This window comes from Anoplopoma fimbria, chromosome 21 (assembly GCF_027596085.1).
Source record: "Anoplopoma fimbria isolate UVic2021 breed Golden Eagle Sablefish chromosome 21, Afim_UVic_2022, whole genome shotgun sequence".
Lineage (NCBI taxonomy): Eukaryota > Metazoa > Chordata > Actinopteri > Perciformes > Anoplopomatidae > Anoplopoma > Anoplopoma fimbria.
In genome coordinates this window covers 19,888,281-19,905,369 of record NC_072469.1, presented here as the reverse complement: position 1 = coordinate 19,905,369, position 17,089 = coordinate 19,888,281, and the positions used below count along the sequence as shown (strand labels likewise).

At 41.5% G+C, this 17,089-nt stretch overlaps 2 protein-coding genes across 2 annotated transcripts in view; one reads left to right on the top strand and one right to left on the bottom strand.

Annotated features, from left to right (window-relative positions):
* Positions 1-5,790, top strand: part of pola1 (polymerase (DNA directed), alpha 1) — a 51,831-nt gene extending 46,041 nt beyond the window's left edge. Inside the window, exon 37 of the mRNA XM_054622698.1 lies at positions 4,767-5,790. Coding sequence (XP_054478673.1) covers positions 4,767-4,903 — 137 coding nt within the window. The 3' untranslated portion in view covers positions 4,904-5,790. The remainder of the gene's footprint in view (positions 1-4,766) is intronic.
* Positions 5,791-11,539: 5,749 nt separating this feature from the next.
* Positions 11,540-17,089, bottom strand: part of arxa (aristaless related homeobox a) — a 5,879-nt gene continuing 329 nt past the window's right edge. The window contains 5 exon segments of the mRNA XM_054623318.1: positions 11,540-11,951; positions 12,697-12,895; positions 12,898-13,027; positions 14,606-14,651; positions 16,000-16,573. Of these exon segments, the coding sequence (XP_054479293.1) occupies positions 11,684-11,951; positions 12,697-12,895; positions 12,898-13,027; positions 14,606-14,651; positions 16,000-16,573 (1,217 nt within the window). The 3' untranslated portion in view covers positions 11,540-11,683.

The following is a 17,089-nucleotide window of genomic DNA, read 5'->3' as shown; positions in this document are numbered from 1 at the left end:
AGTGCAACTGCTGTAATCAGATCTGCCCACACGAATAAAGGGGTTCGTTTACCAAGGTGGGAAACGAACCAGAGTCAGATTCAACCATACTGATCAGGCACAGGATGGAAAAAGGCCCTGAGAGGCTACAGACAGGCTGAGGAAGTCTTTAAGTATTCACAGACAAATAACACCTTGTTTTTACCTTTACTTTGGAATTGATTGACAATCACAAAATAGAATATGACAGCCTCAACCCCTAATGTTTGCATTGATTTTGTTTACTTGAATAGAGGAATATTAGCTCAAAGATAAACAATGTTCTGTAGTGTCTGTACAGCCATGTTGTACATAGATGTTTACATGTGTGCTGAACACACACAATAAAGCACATTCAATTGAAATAGCTTGACATAAAAGAGCTCTGAGTCAACGCTGGGTGTAATTTGAGCAGTTTGAATGTGTGTGTGTGTGTGTGTGTGCAGCGCTCCAGAGTGTTTGTATGTGTGCACATTCACAAGCCGGTCTTATCTACATGTATATTGCATTTTTGTGCCTGATTGCTGCAACTGAGTAAAACATGGAGGTAATTTCATCCGCTGCAGGAGATCTCTAATAGATTATATACACACACGCACACGCACACAGAGGCGCGCACACACACACTATGACAAAAAACATGCTGTCCGTTCTTTTCGCTGGGAACATCCCGTATCAATGACTTTCAAATCATTTCATGTCACTTTTCTTCTCCCTGTCTCCCCTGCTCCATCTTTTTTATCTGTCTCCCCCTCCCTCCCTCCCTCCCTCCCTGTCTATCTGTTGCCTTTTTCTCTTCCCTCCATCACCCCCCTCCCCTCCAGGTCTCAATCTTGAGTGTGGGCAGTATGATTGCGTGTGTGAGCAATAATGTAATTTTGCCGCATTGATAAAATATAAATTGTCCTTGAGCTGCGCTTTTCTAATGATCCATTTACCGACAGCTTCCCCGCCACCTCTCAGCACTCTGCATTTGGTCCTCTTCCACCCTCCCACTCCTCTTCCTCTCGCTCGCTATCTTCTTTCTCCTCTCCTCTTTTCTTCCCTCTCCCTCCCCATTTTCTTCCCCCCCCTCTTTCTTTCTCTCTCTCTCTCTCTCTCTCTCCCTCTCCCCATCTTCCAGCCTCCCCTCCCCTTTTCTCCGGCGATACAAAGCGGGGTGGCAAAATCCACGGGTGCGATTGTCAAATCAATTATTCATTCTGTGCAATTACACTCACACAAAGAAGTTTCCCTGTGCTCCGAGTGGTGATTAAATTAACTGCTATTCCAGCTGCCCGTCGCCACCAGCCTAATAGAATATTCATGGAGGCGGCCGACGGAATGGCCGATCTCCATTAACTTCATCATGCTCACTTAATTACAGGCTTGTTATTGTATTTACACCTAGTTAGAGCGTGCAGAGCCCCGATCTACTCGTGCCCAGCACCGCCAGAGTATGCGCGAGTGTGTGACAACACCTAGTTAGAGCAGAGATAACCCCTGATACACTCACTGTGCGCGCGTGTAAGTGTGTGTGTGTTTGTGTCGGAGTCCATGTGAATGTGTGTGTGTGTGTGTGTGTGTGTGAAGAAGAGAGAGATGATGTGTAATGCAATCAAAGAGACAAGTTTTTTGGGATGTGAAACTGCATTTGTGTCCACAGTGCGCTTACGATTCATTCTTCATTTTCCGTCTTTCATTCCCGTCGTCATCTCCCTCTCTTGTTATTTCCACTCAGCTCCTTTTTTATTTTTTTTTATTTCACGTCTCGGCCTTTCCAGCCATGGCCGTCTCCCCTCTCTTCTCTCCCTCCGCCTCACGCTCGCTCTTTAAGGGAGGCTATTTATTTGAACTACACTCCCCACTGTGCTCCGACTTGCAGCAAGGTCTCTCCCTCTTTCTTTGCCTCTCCGTGACTCTTAAATCATTCTTTTATCTGTTCGCCACACAGTGATTGAGGTGGAAAAGAGAAAGGAATGAGGAAGGGGAAAGAGGGGAGGAGGGGGGAGAATTATTTTCTCCTACCTTTCAGAAATGATGACATGATTGCTTTCGCTTGATCATGCATCATCACCCCGCTTCTCTCCCCCAGATAAATAGACTAGTTTGTCTCTACCTGCCTCTCCCTCTCGCTTCCCCTTCTCTCCCTCCATCCCTGTCCTTGCTAAAATGAGGATTATCTTGTAATAGTTGTCGCTGGCGTTTAAGTCAACCACACCGTCCTCTATGTGTGTGTGCGTGTGCGAGTGCACGTGTGATTACTGTTTGTCACGTGGATGTTTTTTAGTCGCCATGACTGTGAGTTAGTGTGCTTTTTAAGTGTTTAACCACCATCAATCGTCCGTGTGCATGTTCTTTTAGTGTGTGTGTGTGTGTGTGTGTGTGTGTGTGTGTGTGTGTGTGTGTGTGTGTGTGTGTGTGTGTGTGTGTGTGTGTGTGTGTGTGTGTGTGTGTGTGTGTGTGTGTGTGTGTGTGTGTGTGCCTTACTGTTGATCTCTGTGTATCTAACCTTTGTTCCCTCGGGCAGTCAGTGGGCTGCTATTTATCCAGCAGCCACTAATGCAGCGGGCAGGAAAGACAAGACAGGAGATAGTGCGGAGATGGCGAGGACATGACAACCGGCCATATGGACAACCTGTGTGTGTGTTTATGTGTGTGATCTAGATAAATAACAGGCCAATACCTGTTTTAAACAAGTTTTTAATTTGTTTGCTTGTCGTAACACTTTCACTGAGAACTATGATGATCGTTCCGTTACTTTTATTAGTGAAACAATTAGTTGACTAGTTGATGAAAAACAATTTTTGACAATCAATTTATCAGTTAGTTACTTATCAAGCAAAAACACTAAACATTCACTAGTCCCAGTTTATCAAATGTGAGGATTTGTTGCTTTTCTCTTTTATATTGTTGTTAATCGAGAGATGCACCGGCCTTTTTCCAGCTGATCGCTAATGACCGGTAAACATTCTCATATTCTTTTTCTTTTACCGCATGAGAGGTTAACATCAGCACAAACAGTAATGTCCAACCACACACAGTTCAGAGCAGGTGGTCGGTTTGGACGTTTTTCACCTCGCAGTCTAAGTCTAAAATAAGCCACAGGGGAACAACCTTGAAAACATTTGGAACAACTAACTTATTTAATTGTCATTCATTACAATGTATCTGTTTAGAGTAATATATAAAGCATGGGGTTTCTCTCTCGCACAGTCCCGCTTATAACAGAGCTAATGTTAACAGAGATTAAATTGACTATAATTCATAATTAAAACTACTAATGCCAAGATTTTGTTTTTAATCAAAGCAATTTCTTTTTATTAAAATAAAATATACAATCATTTATTTCATCATCGATTTGAATTGTGTGTTTTACCACTATGGATGATGATAACGAACAACTTCACGGACTTCAGGACGGTTTAAGATATTTTTCGGCATGGTCATGAAGAAAATCAGTCCGGATCCTTGCTTTCAATTCTAGTTTTGGAGAAGAAAAAAAATCTGAATTGGCAAAAATCTTAAAAGGAAGGTCAGACTGCCGATTAAATTGCAATCGGTTCATCACTAGATTAATCTTAATGGTAATTGATAAATAATTTGGTCTGAAAAATGTCCTTGCATTTTACAAGAACAAGATGTCGTCTGCAAATTGTTTGTTCTGTGCGCCCAACCGTCCAAAAGCTAAAAGTCTTCACTATTGTCAAAGAAGACAAAGAAAACGCAAATATTCACATTTGAGATTAAACAACCAGTTCATATTTGGTTTGTTTTTTAGACTACAATGAATCAATTATAAATAAAGATTCTGGTTAGTGTTCATTTGATTGACTAATCATTAATCAACCCTAACTGAATTACTGTGGTACTCATTGCTCATTTTTTGTGGTATCTAATGAATTCATAGGTTTGTTTATTTTAAATATATATATATATATATATATATATATATATAACAATGCTGTTTGCGTATATATCTTATGCTGAAGACCAATATTTTTTAATTAACATGAACTGGTAGAAAAACCTAAATCATGTCCAATATCAAAGAAACTAGATTAAAACTGTAAAATCAGATCACTCGCAGAAAGAAAACATAACTTTCTACCATTCCAATTTTCCTGCTCCTTCACCAGTCATCGCAGTATTATTCCTGGTGTAGCTTGCTGCACTCGTTGGTGTGAAAAGTGTGTTATTACTTGGTTTCATGACACTTCATCTACACTTGACGCTCAGTATAATATTGTAAAGATTTGGTTTTGGTGGCCACCCTGCCTGGGATAGCAGCTCTCAGTCTTCTCTCTGGCCTTATTACGGCCCACCCGAAGGGATAACAGGGACGAGATATTGACTTCATGCTCTCATTGGGATTTTCTATCGATCTTATGATCCTGTGTGTGTGCACACGCTGTCATCGACCCAGCCGTCCAATTCTCTCTCGCCCCTCCCCGGCATTACTTGCAGTTGGCATTGGATCTGTTAGCTCTCCAGTCAAGGGTGAAACGCTCCTCAGTGTTTATTAGCGGCGAGAGAAAGCCGGTGTCCGCTCTGCTCCTCTTCCAATAGGACTCTGCAGAACCTAATCATAACGATGGATGGGGGGAGGGGGAGAGAGTCTTCCAGGAGTGACTCATTCACTAGTTTGAAATGCACACGTCTCAGTAGCCTGCGGTATTGACTTTGATGCAGTTGAGGAACTGAATGATCTTCCATCGAGCTCTTGGCAATGATAACTCTTCTTTCTTCTTTTTTTTTTTTCCCTCCAGAAATTGCAAATAGTTTGATCAAAGAAAAAGAGGTGTATCGGAGGCTGAAGGAAGTGCCCGACAAAGCCTTGGCCGCCAGTGGCTACTCGGAGATCAACCTGGCAAAACTCTTCCAGGCGTTCTCCTCCCTCAAGTAAATCAACACACAGACATCTGTAAAGACGACACCTGCCAAGAAGCTCCAACATCTGACTCGAAGCGAGACATTTGCACATTGATCTACATCTGTTTTCTTCTATTTTTGTTTTTCCGAACATATAGCAGGCTTGGTAATTTCAGTCTTATACCTCCTTAACCCGATATCATCTTCCCTGAACCTAATGGGCTTGTTATTTCCCCCCCCCAGTTTCTTCATATAGACACCCATGACTTGACCCCATCACAATGACTCTGTATGGTAAAGAGAAGTAGCAATCGTACCTAAATCGTGCGTGTGTGTGTGTGTGTGTGTGTGTGTGTGTGTGTGTGTGTGTGTGTGTGTGTGTGTGTGTGTGTGCCTAGCTGCACCCAGATATGTGTGTGTAAAAATGACTTCTCCTCAGAGCAGCCAGTATACTCCAAAAGCCGCTAATTAGCCAATGATAGTGACCCCCGGACACTAAGACCACTGGATGCCTGCAGCGATCGGACACTTGTTCTGATTACCACCATTCAACCTGAGTGCGTGCGTGAGTCAGATCAGAGGATGAGAGAAAGGAGTGAGGAGGATGCAGGGAGTGACGGGGTGAGGGAGGCCACACGCGCTGCTCCCTCACTCTTTTGTCTCCGTATCGAACAGCTGATCTCCTTCTCCTCCACTGCCTCTGTTTAACTGATGCTATTTCATTCCTTTTCTTCTTCCCTTCCTGCACCGTGAAGTGTTTCTTTTTTTTTTTTTTTTAATGCCTGTAATTTTCTATGTATCCGACTTGTATTGCTCAGGTGGATGTGATGTAATGATTTTTTTTTTCTTTGTTGTTGTAATGACCAGAATATTTTGTATTGGACATTTTGATATTGATGAGAACCTTTTTTTGATACTGCAACCTCAATAAAAAGCTAAATGGATAAGATGTTAATCCTGTGTTATTGCAATGTGGGCTGTGATGGAAATGGGTGGATGGATAAGCTCTAGTGTCTTCATGTTTCTTGTTCCGGATGCACTCTGTAACACAGCAAACATGCCATGAAAGTGAAGTTTATGAAAAATCTCCCTGTTTTTATAGTGTTTGGGCATCTGGTTACCAAAAGCAAGCTTCACTTCACTTATTTGACACCATATTTACAGGATAAGTCTGGTGATGTTTTACAGTACCAGTCAAAAGTTTGGACACACCTTCTCATTCAATGGTTTTTCTTTATTTTTAAAGAATTTATTTTTTATTTTTCTACATTGTAGATTAATATTGAAGACATCCAAACTATGAAGGAACACATATGGAATTATGTGGTAAACAAACAAATGCTCAACAAACCAGAATATGTTTTATATTTTAATTCTTCAAAGTAGTTGAATGAGAAGCTGTGTCCACACTTTTGACTGGTTACTGTATTTCAACAAATTCCATGAGAAAACCAACAACTCCAAAAACTATTAAAAACACACCAATACGTTTGCATTGGGTGACATGTTTCTTCATAACCATGAACCTGTGTTCATCTGAGTGTACTGTTGTAGATACACACTTATACACCGAATGTGTATTATTCCGCAGAGGTAAGTAGTCCCCACTAAATGCACTGTTTACTTCTATTCTAGTTCTGTTTGCGAAAAACTACATTGCCCAATAAATCTATATTTTCAATTTCAGAAAGAGTGTTTGGGCTTTTGGTCTGAGAGCCACAGACAGACAGAGAAGTCGTTGATAAGTAAGTATTGTTCATAGGGATTGTTTACAAAAAGATTTATACAAAATATCATCAGCATCTTTCTTTAAATATAAGATTAAGGTGTTTTTTTTAAGTTTAACCTGATTTCTAATGGTATTTCTGTTATTTCTAAACATGAATGACGGTTTTAGATAAAATCCTCCATTATGGTATTGTAATTTTCTTTTGCAATATTATTATATACTAGTGCATAATGTGGAAAATTAATTGAAAAGTGTCTATGAATAAAATAACTCAGGGATGTTTGTGTTTGGCTAATCCAGTGACTTGAATACCCTTCAAATCAATGTGGATCTTTTACATTGATGCCAAAGAATTCATATAATACTGAGGTAATATCTTCATATGTGTTTCTTCTGCTGTAGTCAAGTTCAGTCTGTAACTCGCCTCATGAAGTGTTTCACCATTTCCATCCGAGAATGCTCCTTTGTGTTAATACCTCGGAGGGATTTTTTACTCCATCCTGCCGTGTGCATTTCCATAAACACTGCACGCCTCACAAATCACTTCAAAACCACTGTGACTTGTGAAGGCAACCTTAAGTGGGCTGAACACTTAAACCGTGATTCACTATGCAATGGATAGAAAATGCTGTGTGTGTGTGTGTGAGAAAGAAAGTGTCTCAGTGCATTTACAGCCTATTGCTCATAACTTTACATATTTATTAAATCATATCAGCTCCACTACTTCTCCCACAGTTGCTTAGCCTGTTTTTGGATTTAATCAACCACAGTAGTGCACACATGCCTGCTATTCCCACTACTGGGCTGCAGGTTTTAAGTGAGGGCCCTGATTTCTTTCTCTTTTTTTTTGTCCTCCCAGTTTGGAGCAAACCCAGTCAAATAGAGTCCCTGCATTAATTCGACCCAGCTAAGCTAATAAGGTCGAACAAGTCTCTTTGTATTGTGCTGTTAAGCTTTATTGCTTGTCGTTTTGACCAGCCATGGACAAGGTAGGCTTTGATGAGGGAATTAGTCCCCTATTCTGTCCCTGTTATTCATAGCACGGTGGAACATACAAGCACCAGAGAGGGTGTCAAAAGGAGAGCTGGTCCTATTGCAAAGTGTCCCCCTTGTTGGAGCTGAAAGGCCGGTTATGAGACGATAAACCGCTTAATACACTGAGCTAATTGGATGAGAGCGACAGAGATGGGGAATTAAGGGGCGATGCGGAGTGGCCATGGCCCGGCTATTCAGCTCCTTTCATCGGAGGGCCGGTTCTCCACCTTGGGGGGGTGGAGGATGGAGGATGGAGGATGGAGGATGGAGGGAGCAGAGGAGGAGGAGAGGGGGGGTGTTCATCATCAAAGCTCCCTTTTTTTAGAGCTCCACTCCCGGGGACTGAGTGAGGGACTGATCCGGCTGAGAGTGGAGTGATTGGGCCTATTCTCTCAGGCAGGGTCGTGGTGGGAGAGACGAGGCCCGGGAGAAATCCAAATCACGGCCAAATCAAGACCGACAGCTGGGGTGAGGAGAGGAAGAGGGTGGTGATGATGATGATGATGATGAAAATGGGCACAGTGAAGTCCAGACTTTTTTTCTTTTTCTGGACACCTGAATTAACCTGCGAGAGAAGGGACACAATCCACCAAATCATTCTTTTTTTTTTTTTTTTTTTTTTTTTTCTGGACACCTGAATTAACCTGCGAGAGAAGGGAGGTGCATTCACGTCCCTGTGCATGAACACAATCCACCAAATCATTCTTTTTTTTTTTTTTTTTTATATATATATATATTATTGCAGACAATTTGCGAGAAAACAGCAAATGATTGGACTGTATTCATCTTTTTTTCCCCCATATATCAACATTCATTACTGTGATCATCCATGCAATAAGAAAGCCTGGTGGCATTACTCAAAGGGCAGGCCTGTCTTGAATGAAAGAGCACACATCCAACAAGTGTGACTTTATTAATCCAGAGCCATGGCCCTGCGACAGCATTTCCATTTTCTCGCCTTTTTGCGCTGCAAAGAAAGTTTAAGCCTCTCTTCCCAGCAGGTCATCCGCCTCCCGGCATTCCCCAAATATTAGGGACAAATTGGTTTGCCATTCATTAGTTATATTCACAATAAGATTAAAACTCCCCTTGGACAATCTCATCAAAACCCTATATAGGGCCATATAGGGGGGAGAAACACTCATGCTCCACTGGGCTTGAGCAAAAGAACAAGAATTTAAAGAAAAAGAGCTCACACATGGTGGATGGTTTGGGTGCCAGGGGGAAAATTGTTTTTTATCTTTAATTTGTTTTTCTCTCATTATGTAGCTGTGTGAGTCTGTGTGAGAGAGAGAGAGAGTAAAATATATATTTTCCTCCATCACTCCCTGATCTAATTCTCTCTTGTTTGGACTAAATTGAGTGATTAACAGGTAATAGGACCCTTAGACCTGTAAAACAAGACCGCCGGAGGAATAAGAGGAGGGCTTTTCACAGATGTAGACAATAAAAAAAAAAAAAAAAGAGGGACTACATTAATCCGCAGGCTAATTTCACGCGATTTGGTCGAGCACCATAGATGGGTCAAACGGAGAAGAATGACCATTGATTGCTGTAATAGTCCTGCATTAGTGTGTGTGTGTGTGTGTGTGTGTGTGTGTGTGTGTGTGTGTGTGTGTGTGTGTGTGTGTGTGTGTGTGTGTGTGTGTGTGTGTGTGTGTGTGTGATGAAGTGGTTTGTTACTTCATTAATGACAAAGGGGATTCGCTTTCATCGACATGGCATTACAGATGTTAAGACCAATTTAGTGCCTTTAAAGGGGTTTAAAGGAAGTTTTGTGACTGCCCCCCCTCCCAGATAAAGTGGGTGATCTAATTGAAAACCTCTCGCCTTTGTGGCTCGTTTCACATGTTGGGGATTAGGCTCATGAATATATGGTCAGTATTTTGTCAACTCTGTTGAAGAGGATAGACAGACGCACGCAGAGCTCAGGATTATACACCTAATACATGTTCTCTTATTGAGCCTCCATATCTGCTCTCTGCAGAGATAAGTTCCCCTTTGAAAACTGTTTTCATCCTTCTCAGCAGGCATTTTGAACATTAGAAAATCTGTTACTGAAGTCGGATGTATTTATTATACACACTAGTTAGTCAAAGATATTAGTATTAATTGTAATTTAAAACAGTTGCGTGTATTGCTTAAGAGTTTGTATCATGCTAAATAATTCTTAAATATAAGACAGAAAACACATTTTCTTCATAACACCTTTTATTAATAGTTCTATAATATTCTATTTCACATTGTTTCTTTTTTCCTGGTTTAGGCCTATAGTCAGTCCTAAAGGAATTTGAAATAAAGATAACTCATTTTACCAATGTAATTTATTCAAATTAGCATTATTGAACCAGGAAATTTACAATCACTTCATAAGAAAAAAAAACGGTCCTTCACTCAAGTTCTCGGGGAAAGGTTTTGACATAAATAATGATCTAAAAATCCTAATAATTCATAAACACAGGTGAAACATTCATTAAACACTACACCGAGTGCAAATTATCAAAACACGGGCTCTTGAAATTTACACAACCTTGTTTTGAAAATCATCCTTTTTTGTGGTACTTTTTTTTCTCCTTTTTACACAATATGTACAGTCTTCCTTCCACACAGTTGGGTCATTAGAAACACATCTCAGACCTCAACTTTGCTCGCGTGTCCTGGAGTCAGACTCAGCAGAAACTACCACTGCTGTGATAATCAAAGGGGAGGGGGAATCTCAAATTGCAACAAATTTACAGAAATCTGGTGCTGGAAATCACCTCAAGTAACTCTGGTTTGATTCAGAGATTTAAAACATGTACACGTTCACTGGTGCTGCTGAGTGTGACTGGTGGACAGGAGAGCAGTGGAGGAGAGTCGGGCTTGTAGAGAAGGCTATGGAAGGTCTATGGACAGTTTTCCTTTGGTTCTGGGGGTTGGGGGGGGGGGGGGGGCCTCCTCCAACTCGCCTTTATTAGAGACGCAGACTGGCTCAGCCCACATCAATGCATACAGATTAAGCAGTGCCGAGCACTCAAGTTGTCCACATTTGAAGTAGCGCAAGAATCCTTTCTTAAAGTCTGGGTTCTCCTGCGGTTCTTCAGCTTTCCATATATATATGTGTGTGTGTGTGTGTGTGTGTGTGTGTGTGCGTGTGTTCCCTGACAGATCCTACACTTAAGTAAAAGTAGACAAATACTTTTTCAATACTCTGTTATAAGTTTAAGTACTTTTACTCAATTTCAAATACAGGAATATTATAAGCAAAATGTAATGTTAAGGTTAAATGCAGAGAAAAAGTCCTGTGTGTGATACTGCTATGTATTACTAAATTATTTGAATTAATGCATTAATGTTTGAGTGGCATGTTATAATTGAAGTTGGTCAGATTAATCTATATTTCATTTTTTAAAATATGGTTTGGTTGCTCAATCTAATGCTTAATATTTCATAAATTCATGTGTTTTCTATGTAAAATCCAGAATGCAATGTAGAGTAACAATTGCACATTTTCCATCTGAAATAAAGTACCTAAAATACAGTACTTTTGTAAATGTACATTGTTACATTCCACCACTGGCACTGTGTATTTAATATTTTGCTGTGTATGAGCGTGGCATGCAGTCTTAATTGCTATATACAAATACTGTGTGATACTCTATAATAATTTGGAGCCTAATTCATGTTTAATTTATAGTTAAAGTGTGAAGAAACATTAAGACGACCTCTCTTTTTAAATGTCATCTTTTAAGCTGTCGTAAAATATTGTAATTGCTCTTTTAGTGAAAAACTTGAAATCTTAAATTGCTGGACTGTAATTAAGGAAGGTGTGTGTATGGAGTGTTACTATAGCTGTAATTACCAGACACACACACACACACACACACACTTTTTTTAGCCAGTGCTCTTTTGAATTTGGTCGTGCTATTTTGTTGGGGAAACATGAGGTAACAGGGATGGTTGACAAGGGGACATCAGGACATCAGCCACCAGAGGTATGCATGGGTTTTTAGGAGGGGGACGGGGGTGTCATGGAATGGGACGGGGAGGCCTAGAGCTGGTGTTGTGTGTTCAGCACACCTCCTTCCCTGCGGTTCCGGTAGGCAGGATGTTAAGCTGGGTGAGCTGAGCCGAGTGTTCCTTGGCCTTGAGGCGCAGCGCGGCGATACTGGAGGCCCTGCGGTCCGCTGCGGCCACGGATGAGGGGGAGGAAGAAGAGGAGGAAGGGTCGGCGAGGACTGGGCCCGCGTGGGAGGGGTTCTCTACAGGAGGGGCGGGTTGACGGAGGAGCGCTGCGGCGGTGGAAGCACTGGACAGGGGACCCATACTGGAGAAGAGCCTGTAAGAACACAGAAATGTCACAATCTATGACAATTATAGATGCTGAACTTGTTTGTCAGTGTTAAATTATACATGGCAAGATAGCAAAGAAGTCTTATTTCCAAGATCAAATGTCTGCTTCTTAAATTCAAGAAGTGCTGGTTTTAAATGCTGTCTGTATAACAGTAGAAGAAGAAAACCACTGCTTGTTAATTAGAAAATACAAATTTCAACGTCCCTCCGATGTATTTAATCTCCTGTTTTTCTCAGTTTGGCCTCAGCTGTCTTAAACGTCAATAGCTTTATGTATTCTATTTTAGGCTGGCTTCTTCAATATACAAAGGGAGCATGGAGAGTACAAGGTTAGCAGTGCTGTATAATAGAGAGGATGAAGGCAAATGAGAAGCTAATTGTGGCATATGGAGTGTGTGGCGTGTCACACCTCTTCACAGCTTGTCTTGCAGCATCACACGTTTGGTTAATTTATTAAGACAGTTGACAGAGTGATTACACACCACTGTGAATGGTTAACAGTGTAACATATTCATAATCAGACTCTGAGATTGAGACTGAGGGGTTACTGTAACCATCAGTCATTAGAGTTGCATGATGTGTTGCAGTTTGCTTTAGCTTGGTTGCTGCTGTGCATTTTTCTGTTAATGTGCTTGACTGCCAAGTTGTAACAGGTTGGTGGGTTCTGCTGGAAATAAGTGTACAGAGAATATATCAGGTCCAAGGGGGCTCTGTGCATGGGTGCAGCTTACCTGCCAAAAGTGGGTCCGATGAAGGCAGGGTGGCGAAACATGGCAGCCGTGCCCAGGAAAGTGCCAAGGCCGAGCGGGGTGGCCATTGGCGGAGCGGAGCCGTTGTGGTGCGGAGGGGCCAGGCCCGGGAAGGCGGCGGCTGCAGCTGCTGCGGCTGTCCAGGCGGACTCGAGGGCCGGGTGGTGATGGGGAGGGAAGTGCCCCCGTCCAGGTAGTGACTGAGAGGGTGGCCCGCTGCCAGGGGGCCCGGGAACGGCAGGCCTGACGGGTGGGCCTGCACCCCGGCCTTCTCACGTTTCCTCCACTTGGCCCTGCGGTTCTGAAACCAGACCTAAAGGGGCACACAGAAGTGATGGCAGACATTAATATGTGCAGATATCGTATGTAATTCCAACCTTTAATAAATGTTCCTCGGGAAGAAGGAAAACAAAGGCAGTACCAATGCACCGTAACTCTGGGAAGATAGCACAGGTTCAGATTGAGGCATATCCTCAGGGGAAAAGGAGGGGGTGCTCAGTTGGAGACACTTCACATATGTCAATATAATATATATAATATAATATATAAGTGCTTTAAATAATGAAAACCATAACTCCCTGTCCTGCTAACAGCAATGTGTAATTGTAATGCGGATGACTAGACTCTATTGACTGTTGTGTAGTCTGATGGTTGTCTTCAGGTGGAAAGTCACCGGTAATTACACTAAAGGTAAAAAACCCCACCGCTTACGAGGTCTCTTAAATCTACTTTGTCTAATTAAACCCCCTGTCCCTGTAAACGGGCTCCAGGGTGGGGGTGTGGGAGACATAATTAAGAGCAGTGTTAACAAAAGATCCAGAAAATTACCACTGAACTGGCTCCAATAACAATTAATGCGCTTTAAATGAAATTCTTCAGGGACGCAGGACCAGTGACTTCCATCCCAGAGAGAGTATTTAACTTTCCCACGCATCCTCTGTGGCCCAGTGTGCACTGGGAGAAGCACCAGGCTCCCACAATGAGCAAAATGTCAACATGAGGAAAGTGATTGAACAGGCTGGGCTTGAGTGACAGGGAGACACACACACACACACACACACACACACACACACACACACACACACACACACACACATTATTCCCAGAGGCCTGTTTAGCATTACACAGCCCTCTGGGAATTTATGAGTTTTTATCACCTCCTGATGGAGCCCGTTAAGTGATTTGTTCACCTACTGGCCCCTAAAGAGACATCTGTTGCTCTACCGTCGACCATCACCTCCCGGAGCTTTCCACCGTGTTTGAACTGTCTCTCTGGTTATGAGCCCGGGTTTACGAAATGCAAGTAGAAAGAGAGAGAGAGAGGGAGGGAGAGGAGGGAGAGCAAACACCTTTAATGGTCTCTCATTCGCTCCCAAGTGCAAAGCATCGGATCAATGCAGGTCTATTGCAATCACATAATGGGAAATCAAATAGCATTATCCCTCCTCTCTCCCTCTCTCCCTCCTCTCTCTCTCTTATTCCACACATCTTTATTTTCTCCCCCTCTCTGTCCAGGGTGGGGGGGGTACAGACAGTGTTTGCTCGTTCACTAAGTGATCTTTTTATGAATCACCAGTGTCTGCTTAATTGCCACTAAAACGTCCCTCGTCCCTGTGTAATAACATTCAATAACAGGACAGACCTGGGGCCATTTAACAATTTTATTTTTTTTACTGTTATAAATTACTGCCTCAAATTGGCCTGTAATAGCTGATCCTCAATCAGTGACGCATATCACCGGTTATTATCCAGCACTGTATGAGGCTTTTTTTATTTTATAGAGGACATAAAACATTAGGGAGATGTTTTTTTGTTTTTTTTCCCCTTCTTATTTGATTTACAAGTCACAGGCTTTTCTTTTCTGATAAAGATAAAGAAGAGAGCCACTTACTTGTACTCGGGCCTCGGTGAGATCCAGACGCATCGCAAGTTCTTCTCTGAAAAGAATATTTAAAGAAAAGAAAAGAAAGAAAAGAGATAGAGAGAAAAGATTCAAGGTTACAGGCCAGCGTTTGGAAGAATCGAAGAATTGCTGTTTTGTCCTCACTGTCAACAATAGACCGAAAATAGGGTTTATTTTATTTATTTTGTTCTCCTCCCTGCATGGTCTGCAGGAAGACGCCATCGCCATATATTCTATTTTCCCTGTCACGGATGGGTAGAAATAGGCCTAGTGATTGTTAGATTTTCCTTAGCACAGGCCTGTCACTGTAACAACATAATGGTTGAAATAATGACATCTAAACTAGCCTGCCACAAAGCAATCGACGCTCCCTTCAGCTGGCAGATGGGCTCACAGTGTATATTAAACCAACAAGTCTTAAAGTAAATCCATTGGAAAATATGAATAATCTCAGTGGTAACTAACTAAAATCGAAATGTAGGTTTTTTGTGTCAGAAAATCTTCTACTTTCAAGCCTAACATTCGGATGTGTCAATGATCGAAATCTTTATTAAGGAAGAAAAAATAGGTGTGAGGTTATATTTAAATGTATTTTGTTTTAGATTTTATTTTAAAACTATAAAACATCCTAATAATGTATTTATTATATAGCATTACCATCTTAAAACCCTAATGGAACCAATAATAAAAAGACTGGCTGGATGTGCGTGTGAAAAAATAAAAAAGTAGACTTGAGGTCAGGCCCTGAGTTATTTTTCTTTTTTTCTTTTTGCAGAATGTATTCAGTATCACCGGTTAATTATTCCTCCAGAGAATAACACCGCTGTCAGGTAGCAAAACGTCCCCGTATTTAGCACTATTGTGTTCACTATACAGCTGTCGGTGCTTTATATGTTTCCAGTAAAAATCCTGTGGAATTTCTGTGGATATATTGGTGAAATTATATGGGAAATATGTTTATTACATTTTAATTTAATTTAATTATAACCCTCATACATGGAATATTAAGAGAATATGTTTATTACATTTTTATTTAATTTAATTATAACCCTCATACATGGAATATTAAGAGAACAGGTCGAATGTTTTGTGTTTGAATATGTTTCTTGGATTTGAAAACGTATATAATTATACAAATAATGATTTAAAAAAATAGCAATGATAATAATAATAATAGTAATAATAAAAAATACAAGATAATTATTGTGGACTAGTTTAATATGCATGTAAATTGTAATTCCGAGGCCCTTTTGCGTTTTAAATTTGTAAATGTATTATAATATAATGCATAATTTGAACAATACTGATATTAATAATCCTAAATTCAGCAATTTTAGAATTTCACAGCATTTTGTTCATTTTTTTTTTTTAAATGTTCTTACCTGGTGAAGACATCTGGGTAGTGCGTCTTCTGGAAAGCCCTCTCCAGCTCCTCCAGCTGGTAACTGGTGAAGGTAGTCCTGTATCTTCTCTGCTTCCTTTTCAGCATCCCTTCCTCCGAGTCACTGCCTGCCGACAGACACACGCTGTCCTCCCCATCCCCGGCGTGCAAGCTCTCCCTCTCCTCATCCTTTGGGGACATCCTTTGGGTCGCATCCCCTCCACCTCCACCTCCACTGCTCTCCTCCTCCTTTCCTCCAGCCTCCTCCTCGAACTTCAGAGGACCGAGCTCCACCAGTCCCAGGCTGCCATCCTCCGAGCCTTCCCCTTCCCCTTCCCCGGGGCTCTGGTCACCTTCTCCCCGGCTCAGTGATGCGTTCTCCCGGTACGACTTGCTGCGACTGATGCTCACCTGTGGTGCATGGCTGATCTTCAGGCTGTCGCTGGTTTGGTCCATGAGGAGCCTCTCTCTCTCCAGAGTCTCTGCGGGGTCGTGGAGGTACTTCCCTCCGGATCCGTACAGCCTGCGGAGCTTTGGTGGCAGGTGCATGTCAGCATGGGGGTCTTTCATTGGCCCTGAGGAAGAAATATATACTTCAATATATATATTTCAATATCTGGGTATCTTCTGGAAAGCCCTCTCCAGATATATATATTGTCTGGATCAATATATATATTGAAATATCTAGGTAGTGTGTCTTCTGGAAAGCCCTCTCCAGCTAAATATATTGTCTGGATCAATATATATATTGAAATATCTAGGTAGTGTGTCTTCTGGAAAGCCCTCTCCAGCTAAATATATTGTCTGGATCAATATATATTGAAATTGGATCAATATATATATTTCAATATCTGGGTATCTTCTGGAAAGCCCTCTCCAGCTAAATATATTGGCTGGATCAATATATATATTGAAATATAGGCCCTATCAACATGGCAAAGCAAACATTCCCCTCTTAATAAAGTTATCACAATCATCCAATAAGATAAAGATGAAGTGAAAACATTTTTGGACAAATGTGGATGTAAACTGCAAACATAAGGTCATTTTTTACCTTAGCCTACCTTTTTTTGGCCTTGCCTTTAAACAAA